Here is a 21,879-nt window from a genome sequence, read left to right on the forward strand (position 1 = left end):
TTAAGATCCTCCTAATTTCTTAAGATGTTTTTGGCTTCTGGTGGGGATTCTGTGCTTGGCTCACACCTGTCTTGTGTCTGCAGGATAAGGACCTGGAGATGTGCGCTCTGAACGTGAAGGTCGAGCAGCTGGAAGCAGAGCTGCAGGACCTCTCTTCACAGGAGTCCAAGGATGAGGCCTCTCTAGCCAAGGTCAAGAAACAGCTGCGTGACTTGGAAGCAAAGGTCAAGGACCAGGAGGAGGAACTGGATGAACAGGCTGGAACCATCCAGATGCTGGAACAGGTACAGATCTTAGGCTTCTTAGTACATGTGACACAGCAGGCAGAATGCACTTCACTTCAGGTGTAGATAAGAGCAGCTGCAAGCGGGCTTTAACTCCAGAAAGTTCAACACATGTAGTTTAATATGGCAATGTCCAGATATTGGAGCAGTTACAAACCTTAGGCTTCTAAGTCTAGATGACACAGCAGCTAGAACTTCACTCCAGATGTTAGAGAAGCTGCAAATGGGCTTTAAGTCCAGCTGTTTCGAAAAGTATAGTTTAGTATGGCTATGTCCAGGTGCTGTGTGGTAACCATTGGCATACTCAAGCCAGATGTTCATCTGATGATGCTTAGGGTGATTGTATTTATCCATAATATCTCATCTGTCTTCCAGGCTAAGCTGCGACTGGAGATGGAGATGGAGCGGCTCAGGCAGACGCACTCCAAGGAGATCGAGAGCAAGGAAGAGGAAGTAGAGGAGATCAGACAGTCCTGCAACAAGAAGGTATGACGCCCCCTTTGCCCTTAAGGTCAACCTTGAAGTGTGTTTTAGATATAAAAGAGGAGCTTTCTGCATGCTTCCCTTGAGCTGCACTGCACCTCTTTATCACAAATACGGTCGAAACTGCTTATCCCCGTGTGACTACATGAACAAATGGATTCCCACTGTTGTACAGCTGAGGCAGATGGAGGTGCAGCTGGAGGAGGAATATGATGACAAACAGAAAGTCCTGCGTGAGCGAAGAGATCTTGAGGCCAAGCTGCTGGCTGCCCAGGAGCAGGTAGGACACGCACAGGTTGTGTAGCCCTTCCCCACATGCCGTTTTCCGTGTTGGGACCATGTGTTATTTGCCTGCCCTGCCCCAGGTGTGCCAGCGGGACGTGGAGACGGAGAAGCGGCTGAAGAAGGACCTGAAACGCACCAAAGCCCTGCTGGCAGACGCCCAGATCATGCTGGACCACCTGAAGAACAACGCGCCCAGCAAGAGGGAGATCGCCCAGCTCAAAAACCAGGTACGCCCAGGCCTGACACGCCTAAGAATGATTTAAGCGCTTAGGAAGCACTCCTCCAAGTACCAACTAACATTTCATCCTAAATAATAAAGCAGAACCAGAAACAAAATGAATCGGGCTGCTCTACTGGGAGTCTTGCTTCCAAGTGGTCCGAGCTTGCCTGTCCAGATGTGCTCGTCTTTTCTGACCCCCTGCCCTTCTCCTGCCCGGCGTGCACAGCTGGAGGAGTCGGAGTTCACCTGTGCCGCTGCAGTCAAGTCCCGCAAGTCCATGGAGGTGGAGATCGAGGACCTGCACGTTCAGATGGACGACATCTCCAAGGCCAAAATTGCGGTGAGTATCTGTTTAACAGCCCCGCGGCGTAGATCTAACCCAGAAGCTCGGATAGCCCACTATTTTTTTTTTTACCAAAATGCGGCCCTTTTTTTTTAGGCCTGGTTTGTATTCCTCCCTCAGTTTCACGAAACCACCAAAAATTATTGACGGACATTTCGCAAGCTGCAGAGTTTAATTTTAACCGGAACTCTACGGCATTTGAAAAATCGGGATGAGCCTTACAGACATCTACAAAGGACCATGTTAACACTAAAGAAGTCAAAGACTGGAAGTATGGGTGCCACCTCAGTTTCTTCTCCGCCTTTGAATAAGACCTTGACAGTTGGTTCCATCTCGCTGCAGAGGTCCCTGTATCGGGGGCAGTGGTCCTAAGGAACATGTAGAAATTTCAGGCAGTCGCTCAAGGCGGTCTGAGCCTGCTGGTCTTCCCTCCTGCCTCGACTCCAGGGGATGCCGAATTCAAGTGCATTTCTGCCTCCTGGTAGCAATCTAATTCCTGTAGCCTGCTGCACGGGGCACAAGTTCAATTATAGGATAGGCTGCCGGGAAATGGCTTAGCTTGTAATGGCTTGTTTTGAAATCCATTTCTAATTTGAGCAAGACATATTACCGGGAAATACATTTCGATTTAATAATGCTATCTTAGCTTGAATATTATCTTTAGACTAGGGGAAAAAAGTAATTGAGTTCACATAATAGCAGGAGCTTTGGTATAATATACATATAGATATATAGATGTTTTTTTGTGTTATTTATTGAGCTGCCTTTGTTTATGAGCAGAAGGATTCAAATTCCTTTTGGTTCTTCTGTGGAGCTCAGCATCTTTAGGATAAAGAAAAGAGATTTTATACATAATGTTAATTGTAAACCATTCACTGTATATTCTAGATTTACTGTCTAATGCTGTAACATTCTTCCTGGTCTTGCATTTCATTGTTTTTTCAGAATAGAATGACTGAATGCAGTTCATAGCAGGTCTGAAATGAATAATAAACATTAATTAAATATTCCACCTAAGGTCAACAGCACCGTCAGATGTTGAGGTAGTGGATTCCATGGTGATATGCTGACATTGTGTGGCACTCTTTAGTTTATTTCTTATTCGTCTTCATTGTTGTACAGTGTGCAGAATTTCCGGACAGTTAACGATTGCCGCGGTTAAGTCCGGTTCATTCAATGATTGATTCAATTAAGTAATTAAGAGCGGAGGTAGGAGGGAGTCCAGAAGTCACAGTGGCTTTCGAGTGAGAAGCACAGCACTAAGCTGCCGGGTAATTTCTTACCATTAATGATAGATAGTAATATTGAGCAAAGAAGAATAATGAAGGGTGGCCTTTGAACATGATCAAATGCAGCAGTCCTGGAGCACGCAGTGATCTTTTTGTGATAGTGCTATGTCTCGTGAGAGGACGGACTTGGCAGCAGGTTTCTGCTCAGTGCTGTTTTCCCCAAGTCCATTTTGTATGTCACTGTTTGCCTAAATGGATCATGGCACCTCTAGGTAATTTATACACTGTCCAGCAGAGCAGTTTGTACACCTCTTAGTGACCCACTCCATTGGCGATCAAAGGCTCTTTCCCTTAAATTCATTGCTTATCCGCCATCTCCATGAAATAAAATATTTCAGTTTGGTTGGTTTTCCCTTGCCTATAGGGAAAATATATTTGTTTATACAGTAATCTAGGCTGCTACCTTTATGTACGAAGTGTTGACTTCCAAATCTGTATTGCGATGATTTATGGAACGGCCTTCCATGGGAAGGAAGATGAAACTAATTTATTATGTTTTCAGATGGCACCGCGGCATCAGATCCACAAGCTAAACTAAAGCAAATACTCCTCGGAGCGTTTTGCGAGTCTGTAATTAGGAGCAAATGCACATCCATCTACTTAACAGGCACACTCATTACGACTGTTAAATTCTTTATTCTTGGAATTATCTGCTCCGAGATCCCCCCTCTTCTCTTACGCCAAAGGTTAAATGTGTTGTTCAGGCCCCGCTGACGTTAGGTATGTATTTATTCATTGCTTACAGGGGCTCTCGGTTGTGATGAGTAGGGAAAGTGTCTTTCCAACAGCGCAGAGCAGCTGCACCCAATGGGATTTTGTGTCCAAACACTTGATGTCTTAATGGAACGTGATTTTCTTGTCAGGACCCATTAGCCAAACGCCCGTGCATGTGTGACAGCAGTACAATAGCTGTTTTTTCTTTTTTCTTTAAATGTGAGTGAGAGACTGTTGACAAAGGCTGCAATTTTTCCATATCTTGCTTATATGTTGAACTCTGCAATTATGGGAAATTATTGTGATCATTTTTTTAGGATGAGTGTTTTTTTTTAATTTGCTGCTATAGTTAGAAATGCATTTGGGCCAAACATAATTACTAATCACTCTACTGCCTCTCTTTTTCGGTTTATTCTCCATATAAAGATCCAGAAACACTTGTCAGTGTTTGTTTACTTTTGCGTTATGACATCTGGCCTGTAACTAGATAATTTCCCAGCTTCTTGGTTTATCAGCAGCATCGGTAACATTCGGCTGCTAAGAAAAAAATGATTTTGACTAAAACCAAGCGGAAAAAAAAAACAAAGGTACATAATAATGCTCATAAAAGAAGGCCAAAGCTGCAGATTGTTTAACAATATCCATTTGTACCCCTTCAGAGGTGAAGCCATGATTTTTTATGAGTTAAACAACTTCATATCATTTTCTAAATGGATTCACCTGTATAAAAATACACTGAAGAAGGTGTAGTGTTGATTGCCTGTATTGAGCTGTGTGATGGACTCAGAGCATTCCTGCTAAAAGTTTGTCCCAGTTCCATGGGACTCCCTGCCATCACACGTTCTGACAGATTTTCCTTTTCGAATGAACATTAAAAGTCCAATCTGCATTGACTTGCGTGTGTTTGAAAGCAGCCCTCACCTGGTTCTAGGTAATCAACTTTGAATGAATAATTACTTTTTTTAAATAAAATTATGTTCTATTTAAGTAGAGTTTAATACATTTAGTCCATTATACATTCCACCAATCTGTTTTTGCAACACGTTAATAAGATGGATGTCATTGTGTCAGCATGTTTTAGAAGTCATTTTGCTTCCCTGTTTTTGTGCTAATGGATTCATTAGCTTTTTTTTAAACCCACATTTTTCATTCCTTATTAATATTCTCTGTCACGGGCTCCTCTAAACCCATTTTTATGTATTTTAAGATGATTAGAGAAATAAAATTACAGTTTTAATTTTCCTAAGAAGGTAGCAAAGTGCATTAGCGGTGCTGCTTGTTAAGCCACTAATTAGTACCCCTGGTAACGACTGCTGTTGCATGTGCAAAGAGCTCCCTGGATCTAGGAATCTGAGTGTCTCTTACAGGGAAGAGGGAAGTTTCACTGTGTGGCTCATTGCTAACAGTGCTGGTTCTTCCTCTGTGCACACTGAACCTATTTTACAGCGGTGTGGGAATCTCCTTTCGATAATGGTGTAATCTGATACCTTTATTTGTCTGTGGACATTTTTATGAGGTTATTTGAATCCTTTTCAGAAGGGAAAGTACCTCGCAGGCCAGCCCTGTAATGTTGGCCCACTCTCCAGCGCTAGCAGGTAGGATAGGCGTGGGACTGCACGCCTGCAGCACGCAGTGTGCCCAGCCAGCGCGCGAGTCTGAAGGCGTCTCCCGTCTCTCTCTCTCTCTCTCAGCTGGAGGAGCAGGTGAGCCGCCTGCAGCGCGAGAAGAACGAGCTGCAGTCGCGCCTGGAGGAGGACCAGGAGGACATGAACGAGCTCATGAAGAAGCACAAGGCTGCTGTGGCACAGGTACTGTGGCTACCTGCTCTTCTCCCAGAATGCCTTCTGTCAGGACGCATTGACAACACAGCCCCAAGAGGCGCAGTGCTTCATCGCTACAGTGCGGAACAGCCCTGCCGACTTCTCTCCAGCGGCAGATCGATAATTTTTGTTTTCAGCTTTAGTATAGAACAGAGAGCGTCTGGCCATAAGCAATTTACCCGTCTTTTTTAACGTAGTCAAATTAGTTCTGAGCTGTGATGCCCATCAATCGCTTAATTTAGAATTGGATTTATTTTTTATAACCGAGAGGTGTAGGAATGCAACCTTAAAAAGGTGTGCTAGTGGGCATTTGTACGGGTCTGTGAGTGATGTGTTTTTTCTTCATTGTCACGCTGTAAGGACGCCTTGATAGGGACGGTCCATAAAATTAAAAAACTGAAGTGGGAGAGAAAACCTGCTGCCTCTTGCTTCATGTACATATGTTTTCTTCACGGCAATGCTGAGGATTCCCTGTGGACTGGAGAGCTGAATCCTTCATTTAGTTGAGAGCACACTTGTCTAAATTGAACCATGGATTTTATTTTTTGGTTAACATTGAAATAACTTTGCAAATGTGAATAGTACAAAAGCCTTTGTTAAACCACTGATGTGATTATTAAAATAAAAAGAAATTGTTCTTGTGCCTTAATGAAGCCGTCCGGTTTCCAACCTATTAATTTGCTCTGAAACTTTTTTTGAATTTAATTAAAAAAATTTTCAGTGATTTCAGTGATCTGGATTCATTAGCAAAGTGATTCATGCAAAGTGATTCGTGCCTCCAGCATCGATTTTGTTGTGTACTCGGGGGGGGGGATGTACAGAGAGCTAAGTCCCCTTTATGTTTGTAAAAGAAATTCTCTACTTTTTTTTTCAAATGCATCCTTTTTCTTCCTGCTTGCTGACAGTCGTCTCGAGACTTGGCTCAGATCAGCGATCTGCAGGCACAGCTGGAAGAAGCCAGCAAGGAAAAACAGGAGATCCAGGAGAAGGTAAACCCACAAACCACAGGGATCAATCGTCTGTTAGCCCCATTAACCCCGTCTGTTATCCATCTGCTGCTGTGCCACAAGTGCAGTTTGCACACTGTGCAATTTTAGAGTTGAACCAGAAGAGGCAATAGGTGCAAATGATCTAGGAGTTTGTTTTCTGCTAGACAGTACAGCAAAAGGTGCCTGAATATATTAAGAGTGTAAAGTTTATTTAAGGGGAAATTCAAATCAAGGGGAAAATCTATCATTACATTATTCAAACCACACTTTGAATATTGGATTGAGGTTTGGTCATCCAATAGGTGGTATAGTACAAAGGAAACAATCTCTGCTAATTCCTCTTGGCATAGTCAGAATGAGGGAGCTGAATCTTTCAGACCCGAGACAGGCAAGACTGCATGAAGGCTGTGTTCGGCTATTCAGAATCCTCAAAGGCATGTCAATGCAGAAGATCCGTGTGACTTGAATCTGACTTTGTGGGACTCTTCATTAAAAAAGGAAACATATAATTCTTTAGACATTATACTACAAACAACCAGAAGTGCTGAATATTTTCAGGACTGTGGAACATGTGCATAGGCATGTCAGTTTTAAGCATCCTTATAGCCTGTGTCCTTATCGTGTACCCCGTTGGTGTTTAACCCATTAGACATTTTGTGCATTTTAAACACATTGCTGTGCAGTGTTATTCCCAGTCCTTGGAAGCCTTCTTTGGTGAGAACACCTCCCATACATAGTGACTTGTGCAGTTTTATAGGGTTTCTCATTTGTAGTGGTACAGTCCTCTTCTAATGCTCTGCACAGTGTCGGCACTTCTCCAGTGAGCTCCAGTGATTACATCATCTGCCTCACTGTGTTGGAGAGAGTCCTGTCTGCTACTTACCAGCAATAGACCCAAACAGCTGGCTTTACAGCAGGGAAGTGTGGTGCATTCTGACTCTCTGTGACTAATGCATCTCTCACCCAAAGTGCCGTAGGAAGGATTGATGCATTTATGCAGTATTCATCTTTCCTCTTGTATCAGTATTAGTAAAGTTTGCTCATGGATTCACCGACTTTATTGGAATCAAAGGGAAACTGAAATGGAAAAAGGTGTCTGAAGCTTTTTTTAAATCTCAGTTTTCCGGACTGTGATGAGGGATAAAAGGATTTCAGAAATTGTTTTTTTCAAAGGCCTTACCAGTAAAAGCTCACAATGTGCACTTTACTAAAAACTCTATAAAGAAAAAAACAGTAGTTAAATGTCAGGGCCTTGAGTAATGAGTATCTCTGGATCTTGAAATAGCTTTTTAGGATTCCCAGTTTGTATCATTAAAATACTTGACTTCTCTTGCAAAACTGGTGGTGCACATTTCCAAAAGCCTTGATGACTATCACCCTAATTGTTGCATTTTAAATTGCCTATGCAGATGAATATAACACTCTGCTGTTTTTCTCCAGCGAAGAGTGATGAGTTTCTAAAACATTGACCTCCCACAAAACAGGGTCAGAGATTGCCATTAAACCCTGCTCCTTACTCTGTGCTCCAGATTCAGAGCAGGATTTTGTACACTCAGGCATGCAAGCTTGTATCTTAGACTTGCTGTTAGGCTTTAAATTAATCTCCTTTTGCTGAAAATCAATGTGCATACACTGTTATTAAAGATGTTGGCAGTGTTTGTTCTTATTAGTTTAGTGTAGGCTTGGGAACAAAGGGATGTCTGTTTATGTTTTTTGTATGTCATACAGGGCTTAGTAGGAGATATAATGTGAATTTTTACATTGTGGATTTAAACAGTGTGGTGACTTGGATCCCACTCTGCATTTCTCCAGATATTAATTCCAACTCTGCTGCTAATGACTTAAATCAACCTGTTAGCAGTCTAATTGAACTCATCTGTCAGCTTCTTCCAGCTCTTCAGGTGCCACAGCTTTAAAAGGACCTAGAAATATAGTGTCTCTCCCTCCGTAGCTGTTGCTATGTGGTCTTGCTCCTACTGGAATTCTCCTGTACCTCCCAAAGTGTATCCCATTATCCGTTCTGGCAGGAATTCAACTCCCTAGAGCTGGTTTTCAGCCATTCCTCCCTGGAGCTTCATGCAGTTATCCCACTAAGATCTGTACCTCCCTCCCTGATTGAATTAAACATACAAATTCAGCATTCATTTAGTAGACTATTAATATGTCTTGCTTCAATTGGCTCATCTATCTAGTTTTAGCTTCCTTTTCTTGTGCAAAAGCATTCGGAGATTCTGTGTCCAAGGAGTTCTGTAAATCCAATAAATGCAGTATACTGTAAGTGCTCGTCCCTGAATTCTAGTCTTTGCATGTGTTGCTATAGCTCCAGTCCCTGCAGAGTCAGCTGGAGTTTGTCGAGCAGTCCATGGTGGACAAATCCTTGGTCAGCCGACAGGAGGCCAAAATCCGGGAGCTGGAGACGAAGCTGGAGTTCGAGAGGACCCAGGTCAAGCGTCTCGAGGTGGGTGAGCCGAAAGATGGGACTGGCGAAATAGGAGAAAATCAAGAGGTCTGCTGCACAACAGAAGCACTGATTTTTTAATGTCATCCAATGAATCACATCCAAGTTGCTCTGAAGGTCTGTGGTCAGTGGATGGTATGGATGAATGGGCAGAGAGAACACTGGTAACAAACCCGCAGTTTAAAAGGCAGGCTAGACTTCCTCTTTTCCATTGGGACTCAGATGAAAGTTGCCTTTTCACAGCAGTTCAGGTCTCCCCCAGAACAGCTGGTATTGTGCTCATCCCCTGCAGGGTCCAGCACATTCCTCGATGAAGAAAAGCACGCGAGTGATTTTTCAAATTAGATGGCACTCGAGGTGCTTATTCTTGACTGTGGTCTGTGGTCTAATTTAAAAAACCTTCTCCAGTCCGCATTGGGACATTGTAGTTCTGGCCTGCAGTTTTCAGTACAGTCTGTATCACAAAGAGTTTGTTGTCAAGAGGGTCATTCAGATTTGATTTCGCCGGAGCTGTACCGTTTTTTGAATAGCAGTTCAGAAAAGAATGAATTCTTTGGTCCAGGCTACCCAGTAGGCTGTCTGTCTTCCATCAGCCTTTCAACTAATAACATATTCAGTCAATGATGTCCTTTTTGTAATTTAATCTTTTCGGAATTACATTCTATAATTACTTGAGACAAAAGGTGAATCGTTTTTCAATTTAACAAGGCTGCTGTAATTAAAGTTTGCTCCCTCAAGAATGAATCTACCCCTTCCGAAGTGCATCAGCTTCTATTTACCACCAGCGAGCAGGCTCCATTTCAATCACTCAACTTCATTAGTTATACAAATGCCTTGTCAGCACCAAATACTCCCATTAAGACCCTGAGTAGATTAATAATTGTGCCTTTGTGAGAGACAGTTTTGCGATTTAGGAATCATATTTTATATAAACTGTAGCCATGAGAGCCCTGTTTTGTTTAACGGTTGTTGCTGCAGCCGCAGTTCATAATGGAGGCAACCTATAGTTTCCTAGAAGTACTGGTGCAGTCTGGAGAAAAAATAATTCCATGCAAACTACTGTGCAGACTACACGTGTGCCAGTACGTGTCAGGGGGACACAGGCGTTTTACAAAGAACACATGACCTGCCCCAGGCTATTGGCTCTTAGTGTTTTGACGTATATTATTCAGCCAGATTTTTTGTCTTGACGTGCAGCAGTCAGTGCGTACTGGAACTGGGAGGGTGCCTTCCTCTTTGAAGATCCTTCCATCCATCCTTCCACTTCCTGACTGCTTCTTCCAGTTCCGAGCCACAGGGGAGCAGGAGACTGTCCCACAAGGGTGGCCATCACAGGACAGGCCCAATCACAGACGCGCACACAAACGGGCAACAGGGCCAGTTTTCCCAGAGGCCTGTTCACCAGGCATTACCGTTTTGGGCCGTGGGAGGAAAGTGGAGCACCCATACGATACCTATGCGATCATAAGGAGAACATTCAAGCTCCACACAGAAAGCACCCCAGGTGTGAGCCCATGGCCTGAGCCCTGCGAGGCAGCAATGCTGACCACAGCCCAGTCTTTGAAGATTATCCCTGGAATTCCCAGTTTGTGCTTGCTACAATATCTTGATGTTATTCGAGGTGTGTTGTGGGAGCTTGCTTGTTCTTCTTGTTGATGTTGGCGCTCATTTTTAACCCCCCCCCCCAGAGCTTGGTGAGCCGGCTGAAGGAGAACGTGGAGAAGCTGACGGAGGAGAGGGACCAGCGCACTGCCGCCGAGAACCGGGAGAAGGAGCAGAACAAGAGGCAGCAGCGGCAGATCCGAGACATCAAGGAGGAGATGGGCGAGCTCGCCAAGAAGGAGGCCGAGGCCAGCCGCAAGAAACATGAGCTGGTAAGCATCCGGGGCTGAGCCTCAGGTAACGTCATCGTGAAGCAGGTGGTCGTGGTGTCAGGGGCGGCCTCTTCCACGCTGCAGCTGGGGACAGAAGGAGAAAGCAATTAGGAGTGTTGACAAAGTCAGGGCCCAGATTTCCAGCCTGTTCATGTACGCCAGCAGCCGTATCACCCTGCAGTTCGCCACCCACCCACGTGACAACCCCCTGAAGCTCAGGAGGTGTGAGCCTGGCCGGTACCTGGAAAGGAGACTCCTGGGAAAAACTAAGGCTGCTGCTGGAAGAGGTGTTAGTGGGGCCAGCAGGGGGCGCTCACCCTGCGGTCAGAGGTCCTGACTCTCTGTGGTCAAAAAAAATCCCGGGGTGTTTCTTGAAAAGAGTAGGGGTATTACCCCAGCGTCTTGCCTAAAATTCCTATTGGCCTTTACCAATCATGGCCTCCTAATCTCTGAGTTGGCTGCATTGTTCTCCTCCCCACTGAGAGCTGCTGTGTGGGGAGCGTACTGGTGCACTATGGCTGCCGTCACCTCATCCAGGTGGGGATGAACGTTGGTGGTGGTGGAGGGGACCCCCATTACCTGTAAAGTAATGGAGTGTCCAGAAAAGTGCTATATACTGTAAGTGTAAGGAATTATTATTATGTGGGTTTTCCTTTTATGGGGACGCTTGCGTTGAATGAAAACGCCTTACAAGACGAAAATTTCAGTCTCCTGGTTGTTGTTTTTTTTAACGTAAGCAGCAGTTAACAGAGCGGTGTGTAGCACTGATCCCTGTGTTTGTTGCTTAACAGGAGATGGACATTGAGAGTTTAGAAGCAGCCAATCAGAGCCTACAGGCAGATCTCAAGCTGGCTTTTAAGCGGATCGGGGACTTGCAGGCTGCCATCGAGGATGAGATGGAGAGCGACGACAATGAGGATCTTATTAACAGGTACTGATGGTCTCCCTCTTTCCTCGCAGTGCCTTCATGTCCTCCCCTTTTTAACGTTGTGGTCTTTATCATGTCAGAGTTAAAAACAAGCAGGTGAGATGAAGCAGGTGAGTCACTATCTGACTGACAGGCCATAAAGAGATTTTTGTTCTTAAGGCTTTAGAAAACAAATGACAAGACATTTGCCTGGAAGTTACAGGTAAGTTCCAGCAAGTGTCTTTCCTGCTGCTGCCATTATCATATCTGTCTAAATCTGAATAGAAATCCTGGAAGCCCAAGGGCTTCTGCTCAATGGCACGGTTCTGTCTCCTCTTTTATTACGTTTTTCTGAATATAGTTGGAAAACAGCAGTCTCTCATTTCGGCATTTAAAACCTGCTCTCAGTCTCTTGCTTCCAAGTTGGGAAGTGCTGATTTCACCTTCCTGCGTGCCCAGTTGTTTCTTACTTTAGTTTTGCCATTCTGCTGTTTTAAAAGAGCCGTCCCTGATAAAACTGCAAGGCAGTCCATGTGAGCTTCTGATACTGTCACTTTCAGGCCTTCAGGAGAATATTAGACAGTCTGTTAACCAGAAGTACCAGACTGACACTTAGGATTAAGAGTAGCAAGTGTGACCTGTATTGTTTTCATCAGCCAAACACAGCTCTCAGTTTGGATTTCACATCTGTTCCTTTTCCACTGTTTTGTATGTTTTTATTGTTTTTTTTTCATGTGACTTTCTCTCACTTTTTGTCATTTTTTTTGTCTTTTACATCTTATCCATCTCCAGTTTACAAGACATGGTGACAAAGTATCAGAAAAGAAAGAATAAAACGTGAGAACCAGACTGCACATCCGTTTTTATCCTTTGCCATTTTTATCCTGTGCCCATAAAATCGGACACTGGCTTTCTCATGATGAAGATGCAGTATCCAGTGAGCTTGTTGAGGGAATGGAAATGTATTTAATCTGCAGGGCACAATCATAAGTTATGCATTATACATTAATGATAAATAATGTGGATTTATGTATGCACTGATCCCAAAACACTTATTTTCCTGGAAAGAAAAACCCAGAACTCAGTTATCTGAAAGCAGTTGAAGGATCTTAAATATGCAGAAGTGGTGCAGTACAGGAGTTGAATTGGCCAGTAGATCTCTAGTTCTCAAACACAGCTGTTCCCTGGCTTCCAGTAGTGTACATGTGAATGCTCTCATTAGAGCAACACTAAGACTGACTGCAGAGCTGGCTCCACTCTGTCGAAAGGCAAGGAGTCCCCTTTGAAACAAGACAACAGTTCTTGTAGACCTGGCGAGCCTAACTGGAGCTCACCGCCAATAGGCACAACATAGCCAGGAGGCTGGTGCTGCAAGGTTGGGGATACTGCATCTCTGTCTGTGGCATGTCCATTAATCCAGGTTTTTACTTCATAAACCCTCTGCATGATGAAACATCCTGCAACACATGCATGCATCTCAGAAGATGCCTTTGTTAACATAACTAAATCCTTTGATCCCAGTTTTTCCACCTGAAAGCTGTAGGTTCAAGGAAGTAGACAGGTATTACTGCAGGTACAATGTCTGTCACTCAAGGTAAGTTTAGTTTGTTATTTTTCTAATTGGGTCCTGCCTCTTTTTTTGTTACTGTGTCAAGGCAGAGATTTTGACGGGTAATAGCTGCTCTTTTAAAACATGAAGGTGCATTGTAGTGGCTGGCATTTAACTGAAGGATGGAGTTAGGGCTGTGTTAGGGATGAGGCCATTGGCTTTGCCCTAGACCAGACGCCCTGTTGTGAGTTTACAGCTAGCTCTGCTATCTTGCTGAATGCCGGGTGTGTAAGTACAGAATCTTTTGAGACCGCAAAGGAACAAGTAAAGGTTTATTCCATGCTGAAAGGAGAAGAAAAGAAACAATGTTTCAGGAGAGTCATTTCCCATTTCTTTTCCCATCTCACACCTGGAGAAGGCTCCAGAGCTACCTACTCGAATTATCTTTTAATACCGTTTAACATAGTTCCGAATCCCTCACTACTGAGCAGCTGGTACGTGACGCTGTATATTTTTTGAACAGTGTGTTAACTGTAGTGAACTCTGCTGACAGGAATCAGTTCTGTCCCAGGTGGTTTGATTGTTACAAGGTAACTGATTCTTACAACTGGAACTGCGCAGCCTGGATGTAATCGACCATTGTATTTTAAACAGCTGGCTTTTCTTATCCAGTTAACAAACACCTTATTTACTGTAACAAAACATTCTAAAAAGTCATTATTATTGTAGCTATTTCTGTCACCCCATAATTAAACTAGTATTTTATCCAAGGAAGTTCTTAATACAGCACAGCCAGTTATAACGCTTTGTCAGGTTAGCGGAATTATGTTTGTCTTAAGGCAAAGATCCGAGATGGAAATGGTAAAAATCTCTCAAATAGCAGGCAACACAACATATCAAAAAGCATTATGCCTGACTTTAAATGTAAAGCACTAAAATTGATTTGCATAAATATTAATTTCAGGGTGTTGCCTGCAGAAAGACTTTCTTTATCTGTCATGTTGGCTTGCATAAATGGCATGACTTACTTTTTCTGTGCAGGGATTATACTTTTATATGGGCCACGTGCCTAATTAACACAAGATGTGATTGGATTCAAATTTAGGATAGCTTGATTGAGTTGTCGTGCTATTGCACCTGATTCAGTATTGTAAGCATGCATATCGGTTTGCTTCAAAATGATTCTCATAAGCCAGTCTCTTGAGTATTACAAGCAGGGTATTATGGCATGGTTAGTATAGGAATGATTTTTTTATTATATCAGTAATTCTTACAGAATTCCGTAATAAATTCTTACATGAATTGCAGTTTTAATGGATTAAAAAAATTAAAGGATAATCCCAACTTTCCATCCTTCTTAGGGGGGGAAAAATGAATTGAGTTCCCTTTATATTAAAATGAATTTGCATAGTCATGTCCTGAAAACAAAAGTAGATGGATGCGAAGAAGAACCAGGAGCTGATCTAATAATTGTATTTTTTTTAAAGTCAGCAGTGTGGAGAAGTGGGTAGGGCTCTGCATGCAGGTTGTTGGTTCAAATCCCAGGTAGGGCATTGCACTTGTTGAGCTGTGTAAACGGTCAGCCGTACTAATCAGTAGTATTGTCAGGCAGTTGAAATTACAGGAATGATTTGAAGATGGCTACCTTGACGATGTATTTGGTCATGTAGTGTCAGAAGTCGGCCCTGTAGCTACAGCACCAAAAAAAGTCTCCCCTTTCAAAAACAAGAGCAGGAAGTCTGCCTCTCCTCTGAAGGCTTTTCCAGGGGCTCTTTTTCTTCATCCCCTACAGGACCGACTCTCAGTACCTAATTATTTGAGATTATTAAAAGTAAAGTCAGGCAGCAGTGAAGAATGTGAAAATGCAGGTGAGAGAAAAAGAAGGGGAATCCATAGATGTTAATGATAAATGTAATAGTTTCTAACAGGGATACAGAGCCAGTGGAGCCCGATTGTCACAGACAATTAATGTCTCCCCCTGCAGAGTCTCTGTTTGTTTGCTCCCTCGAGTTTCAGAACCGCTTAACTAATGGTATGCAGCCAAGGACATAAATTGTGTGTGACACAATGTGTAAAGCGCTCGATTACAAGCCTTTGTCGTGCCACAGTTTTCCTTACAAGTTTGTTCGCGGGAGCCCTTTCATTACACACTGACATTCTAAAGAGGCTTCGCCTTGCTGTCTGCCCCTCTGTCTCAGGGGCTGTCTGCTGGTACTGGAGAGCCAGGTGCAGTTAGTGAGTGATCATGCCCACTTTGAGCGTTTGAGGTGCGAGTCTGTTAAGTCTCAGCTCTGTATTTCCTCGTTCTCGTTTTCTTACCAATATGTGTTTGTTTATACAGCCTTGGGCCTGCACTGTCTGGATTGATCAGCTGGATCAAGCATGTATGTGCTCTAGTTATTTACCTAAAACAAATCAATTAAGTTCAATGCTGAGCCGTAGTATATTCAGTGGTAGGATTAGGGGAGTATTTTCCTATTGTATATACAGTATGAAGTGCTTTGGGGTCCTTTGGCACAATTGAAGGAAGGAATGATTAGTAGTTATGTTGTTATAATAATGTGCAGCTTGTGAAAACATGGTAGTCTCAACCAGTTAGAAGAATTAAATTATGGATCATTAACTCTGGAATCAAATTTGGAGAACCCTAAATGGAAAATCCTTTTCAGATCCCAGTCGCCATGGAGGCTTGATTTGAAGCAGCTCTTACTTTGTTGCCACCACATGCGCCTGGGACTGGCGCGTGGTTTTGATCAGGACGCGTAATGTTCATGTCTTTAGTGCGACAGAACAGGAAGATCCATCAAGCCACATGACCTCCTTTGTGGTTCGGCGAAACGGGCAGTTTCGTTTCACTGCAAATCCTTTTTATTTGTCCATCTTTGATTAGCTCAACGGAAAGGGAGCAGAGCAGGACAGAGCTTCGCCCTGGCTGGGGGAAGGAAATCATTCATGGAAATTTAAGCAATTGCTATAAAATCTACAGTTCTTAAAACCCACGCCAAAGCACCAAGGAAGCGCATCTTCCTGCGGGATAGTTCTTATTTACACCACTGGGGTGGAAAGACGTGCCAGCAGTTAGCCACATCAACACTCTGCTTTTGTTCTGGACAGTTTAATAGCCGGAGCACAGTGTCCGAAGTTAATTATAGCTTCAGAAGAGTGATTTACATCCTGGCCTGAAGCAGGCCCCTCTCGCTTCTGCTGCCCAATTGTAACTTATTACGTGCCTTTTGAGGGGGAAGGACAGTAGCTGGGCACACATTTTCATTTACGCGAGGCTTCGTGTTTGTTCTTGAGCTGGAGTCGGTGGTAGGATCAAAACAGCCCGATAGCTGTGTGGAAATTCAGAAACCAACTTTCGTTCATGCTTCTTAAGACTGTTCTCTATTGACATCATTGTCCTGGTGTTTATTATTGTGTTTTACTTGGCATGGATCCCTGTTATTTCTCACCCTTGTCATTACCGTTCTCTTTCTGAAATGACAGCGGTGATTCCGAACCCTGAAAGTGGCAGAATTATGCAGTCTGCCAGGATACGCAATCCTTTGAGTATTTTCAGTTTTTTCTTTTCCACCTGTTTAAGGTTCTCAAAAAGCGGTTAACACTTCTATGAATGTCCAGGAGATAGTTGTACCCCTGCTGTGGAGTGCTGAACATTTCTCCCCCCCCCCCCCGTGTCATCTTGGTCTCGTCCTTTGTGGCTAACAGTTTGCCTAAAGACAATTCGTTAAGAAGAAAATATTTATCTGTTCTCCAAAGTGTGCACACAGAATTTGCCTTCAATGCAGTCCTTTTTTTTTATTCCAGGGGGGAAAAAAATGAAGGTTTTAATGAAATGAAATAGGCTGAAATGAGAAAATCTCCAGGGATTTTCTGTGTTTTCCCCTCCTCTTCTTTGCACCAGCTTAACCCAAGTGTGGCTTTCAAATATAATAGATGAAACCCAGCCTCTCTCCTGTGTTTCAGACAGCATCTAGCGCTAACTAACTGCAGCCACAGAGCTGCGATAGCATTTGTAACGGCAGTGAAAATAATAAGAAACAGTTTCTCGGGTCGAGGATGATCCATCATTCCTTGCATGTGTGTTTGCTGTTCTCTCCTCCTTGGCTTCTCGTTGCAGCCCACTAACCAGCCAGCCTGCCTGCCTGGCTTAAGGCTCTCCCCCACCTCCCCCACCATTCCCGTGACCTTTAACCCCTCCCTTGTCCCCACAGTGAGGATTCGGACACAGACTCGGAAGTGGAGAATCGGGTCGACGGGGTCAAATCGTGGCTGTCGAAGAACAAAGGCTCATCCAAGAACCTCTCGGATGAAGGGAGCCTGAAAGGCTCAAGGTGAGCGCAACGTTTGGAGCACGCTTGGAGGAGGGGAGGGGGTGGGAGGTGGACACGACATCATCCCATTTCAATTAGCGGTCCTTCCCCGTCCTTCAGAAATCATCGGCAAGTCCTCGCCTGCATATAAATCAAGCAGGGGAGAGGCTTTCAAACTGAAGATGAGCTCAGGCAGACTGAAGGACGGGTGCTCTGGTCACAGTCTGCTTCCCGTTCTCTCGGCTGTCGCGGTGTCTTGAACAGGGAGCTGTAGGAGGATGTTGCTGCTGACAGATTTATGGACGTGCCCTGTAGCCAGCTGGCATGCCTACCTGATTTCCCTTTCCCGGGAAATGAATGGGTCCGCCTGATTGCGGACAACTGTGATTGTCCTACGTTTGTCTTCTTCTTCAAAAGACTTTACACTCCCGTGCACATTCCTCAGAACTTAAGCTCAAACGTTTCATCTGTTAAGGCGTAATAATTCTAGTGGGAACTACAGCCTTGCACATCCTCATCTCCAACCTAAGTAGTCACTGAGCTCTTTTGGCTTATGTAGGATTTTATTTTGCTGAAGGATTTTACTTAAGGTTTATTGAAAAAATGCACCTTACTTAAAATACAGTTACCTATAAAACACCTTAAAACCTGGGTAGATACAGTATAATCAGAATTAGTTCAGGTGAGTAGGTGCGTCAGCATGCATAGGCTGCCAAGGATCAAGTAATAGGTTTATTCCATGCTGAAAAGAGAAGAAAGAAAACCATGTTTCGGCTGTGGAGCCTTCTTCGGGTGTACTTCGGCCGAAACGTTGTGTTTTCTTTCTTCTCTTTTCAGCGTGGAATATACCTATTACTTGTTCCATATGAAGAATTATGCTGTAAACAACTAGTCCAGCTAAGAGCTAAGGTGGAACAAAACCCAAGAGACATCAGGCAGCCCAGGACCTGAATTTGTCACTCCTGTGCATTACCCTCCCCCACCAGGCAGTACCAAACAGCTCGAAATCACAAGCTTCAGGTTTCAGGACTGCATCGGTCTGGTGCTAGTTTATTAAAATTGATTGATTTCCCCCCGTCTACCTCATGCTCAGTCATCCAGAACTTATTATGCTGACTTGTTTGAATTTGATTTTGTTAAATGGTGGAGGAGATTAAAATGAGGTTTTACATCCGTCCTGTATTTGTTTTGACAAATACATACTGTAACAGGTTGATCTGAAATCCAGCGTGATTTATATACTGTATATATATTTCACATTTGCATAACGCGGCAATTCGGGTTTGTATGCAGCTGAGCATCTTAAGCCTGTTCATTCCCTCTTCTTTGGGCACTGCCTTATTTTCACCATTACTTCCCCATCTCCTGTCATCTTATTCAAATATTCAGATGTCATTCCTCTTTCTTTTCAAGTTGGCAATTCATCCATCTCTTCTCTCTTTTCTGTTTTCTTTCCTGCTGCTCCTTTCTGCCCTTCGCCCCCCTCTGTCCTACCCTGCCTTGCTGCGGCTGTTCCTTCAGATTCGCTGTAAACATAGACGCCAAAGAAGGAAAGGAAGGAAAAGAAAGTATCAAAGAAGGCAAAGAGGTAGAGCAGAGCAGGCCCGTGTCCGTAATGAGCTCTCTTAGCTATAGGAAACGCTCCAACCTCAAAGATTCAATAGGGGGTACAGGGGATGAGAGCTCCCTCTTCAGCAGCCTAAAGGAGCACTCGGATTCACAGGAGCGCTCGTTCCGCAAATCCAAGCGCAACTCCTCTGTGGACAACCAGGACGACACGTACTCCGTGAGCTCCTGGAAGAAATCCCAGGCCGGGGACGACTTGGACGACAGGGGCTCGGTCATATCACAGGCCTACTCCGAAGCCACCAGCCGCGCTCGAAAAGGGCTGGACAGGCGGTGGTCCATCGTGAGCCCCGACTTCGACAGGGAGTCCGCCGTCTCCGGCCCCGCCAGCCGAGCCTCCGCCCGGCGCGGCCTAGAGGCGGACGACGACTCCAGATCCGCCCTCAGCTTCGGCCCGTCCAGCCCCCTCAGCCTGCGGCGTAGCCTTTCCCACCTGGACGGCGGCCGCGGCGAGACGTCGGGCACGGCCACCAGCCCCGCCCTCGGCCGCCGCTCGGGTGCCCGCAGCCCCGGCGCTGCCAGCCGGGCCGATTCCCGGCTCTCCCTCTCCCGGAGCCGGCTGAGCGAGTTCGATGACGACGCCCTTAGCATCGCCTTCAGCGAGGGCAGGTCCTCAGTCTACAGCCCCCACTCCCTGGGCCGCAGCTTCTCCGTGCCTCCCCAGCCGAAGTCGTCGGTGTCGGATGAGACCCAGCCCGACGCGACGGATGTCAAACCCGTCGGGCATCGGAACTACTTGGATCCGGACCTGGAGGCCGCCATCAACGAGGTCCTGAGCTACAAACCCATCAAATTCAAGCGGAAGAGCCTGGAGACGGACTCCGAGGAGGATGAGGAGAAGGGGAAGGAGGGCGAGGATGACGCGAAGAGCGTGCGCAGCATGAAGGGCCTGCAGCCGGACGGAGACGCCGGCCGCCCTTCCTCCTCTTCCAGCGTCCGGCGTTCGGCCTCGGCCCTGGATTTCTCCCGCCCGCTCAGCAGCTGCAGCACGCGGAGCAGCCGGAGCAGCCGGAGCAGCCGGAAAGGTAAGAGCAAGAGGAAGGGCTCGGAGTCGGACAGCTCCTCCGGAGACGGGCGCAAGAAGAGGGGCTCCTCCAAGAAGAAATCCAAGAAGTCCAAGAAGAAATCCAAGAGGAAGGAAACGGATTCGGAGTCGTCTTCGTCCTCCTCCGAGTCCTCCTCCGAGTCCTCCTCCAGCTCGGGAGGATCCACCATCTCCTACCGCAGCTCCAGCAGCATCAAGAAGGGGCCCCGCAAGGTAGCGTCCGGCTCCGAGGAGGAGAAGGAGGCAGCTCCCGCTGAGGAGCGACCCGCGTCCAGGAAGGAGGAGAAGAAGAGGAAGAAGAAGGTGGACAGCCTGATGATGAAATACCTCTACAGACCCGAGAGCGACTAACGCAGTCAGTAGGTGCAGCCTGTGGAATGAGGCGTGGCGAGGCATGGTGTGCGACTAACCGGCAGCCTCCAGTAGGAGCAGAAACACAACCGACCACATCATCACAACATCATTTGGAAGGGGGGGGTTACTCTAGTTCTGCATGTTCACAGAAACTCCCTGCTTTTTAATTACTAACGTGACTGAAAATGAATAAGGACATTGAAGGAATCATTTCTATTTTTATGAATTTGAGACCCAGGTTTGCATTTTGAGACTGTAGTATAATGTACTGGAGTATAATCTGCACAAAGAAAATTCATTTGGTGATCAATTCTGTTATGGCAAAATAAAGTGCTATGTACAGGTTGAGGACAGGTTAAACCTATTGAGATCTGCATATCATTTTGAGTTATTCTGAAGGTCCTGCCTTAATAATAGTGACTGTGGAAAAGACTGGGTTTTTAAGCCATGACGTGTTCTGAAGCGGAGGTCAGTGAGCGAGATGCATGCGTGTGTCATTACTAACAGGAACTGGAATGCCTTTGTGATTTTATAGCTCAAAAACAAATAACTTTAAAGCCAACAATTGAGCCAACACCACCAACATTTTTTTTCAAACCTTCTACCGTGAAGTATACGTTACCTTAAATTAACATAAAGAATATACTGTACATAGATGCTTTACAGCAAAGATACCACACCTTCGGTTCACAGTTTCCAGTACTATAAGTAACCTGGGACCACTCTGTGTTCGTTTGGCTCTTTTGTGCTCTTTTTGGTTCTTTTGTGTTCTTTTGGCTCAGGTCTGCACTATTTGGAAGACTAGGTTCCTTTTTGGAAAGCAGCTTCCTTTTCGTTGTGTCTTAGAGCCTCATGTGTGGTTGCTTTTAAATAACAGCATCAACACCATTCAAAAAGAACTTTGAGCAAGCTTAAAAGAGGAGAAGATGAATTTGGCTAGAAACGTCTCAGGTGAAAACTGTAGTGTCTAGGTCATCTTGGGGAAAAGAACGTTATTTGTTCCGGAGTTATTGCCGAGATGATCTGAGCAACTCTCGATTTTGACAGTGAAATGAAAATAACCATGTTCCGCTGAGGAAGCTGTCTCTTCAAAAGAGCTTTTATGTTTTTTATAACCTTCAGCATCAACTTTGAGGAGTGAACATGCTAGCTAGCAAGGAGTGATGCAGACGTTCTGCTTGTCCCAGTGCTCCTCAACGCCAGATCTCTAGTTTCTCTTGTGCTCCAACCACTGCTCTGAGGAGAATGGTGCATCACCGTTTAATCTGGACTGCTTGCTTTTTAAAAAGTCCTAGCAGGAGGTGGCATCTGCTATTCATTTAA

At 44.9% G+C, this 21,879-nt stretch overlaps 1 protein-coding gene across 32 annotated transcripts in view; it reads left to right on the forward strand.

Moving 5' to 3' along the window:
• myo18ab (myosin XVIIIA b) overlaps window positions 1-21,879 on the forward strand; it is a 119,343-nt gene that overhangs the window by 93,103 nt on the left and 4,361 nt on the right. For 27 of the 32 annotated variants that reach the window (XM_069184257.1, XM_069184260.1, XM_069184263.1 and 24 more), the window contains 13 exons: window positions 84-284; window positions 660-770; window positions 943-1,047; window positions 1,133-1,279; window positions 1,499-1,612; window positions 5,310-5,426; window positions 6,344-6,427; window positions 8,748-8,885; window positions 10,574-10,759; window positions 11,551-11,690; window positions 12,459-12,503; window positions 17,433-17,552; window positions 19,053-20,561. In XM_069184257.1, coding sequence (XP_069040358.1) covers window positions 84-284; window positions 660-770; window positions 943-1,047; window positions 1,133-1,279; window positions 1,499-1,612; window positions 5,310-5,426; window positions 6,344-6,427; window positions 8,748-8,885; window positions 10,574-10,759; window positions 11,551-11,690; window positions 12,459-12,503; window positions 17,433-17,552; window positions 19,053-20,553 — 3,009 coding nt within the window. In that variant the 3' untranslated portion in view covers window positions 20,554-20,561. The remainder of the gene's footprint in view (window positions 1-83; window positions 285-659; window positions 771-942; window positions 1,048-1,132; window positions 1,280-1,498; window positions 1,613-5,309; window positions 5,427-6,343; window positions 6,428-8,747; window positions 8,886-10,573; window positions 10,760-11,550; window positions 11,691-12,458; window positions 12,504-17,432; window positions 17,553-19,052; window positions 20,562-21,879) is intronic. The other 5 variants (XM_069184275.1, XM_069184246.1, XM_069184274.1 and 2 more) reach the window with 3 other exon arrangements.

The sequence above is a fragment of the Lepisosteus oculatus genome, chromosome 26 (assembly GCF_040954835.1).
Source record: "Lepisosteus oculatus isolate fLepOcu1 chromosome 26, fLepOcu1.hap2, whole genome shotgun sequence".
NCBI lineage: Eukaryota > Metazoa > Chordata > Actinopteri > Semionotiformes > Lepisosteidae > Lepisosteus > Lepisosteus oculatus.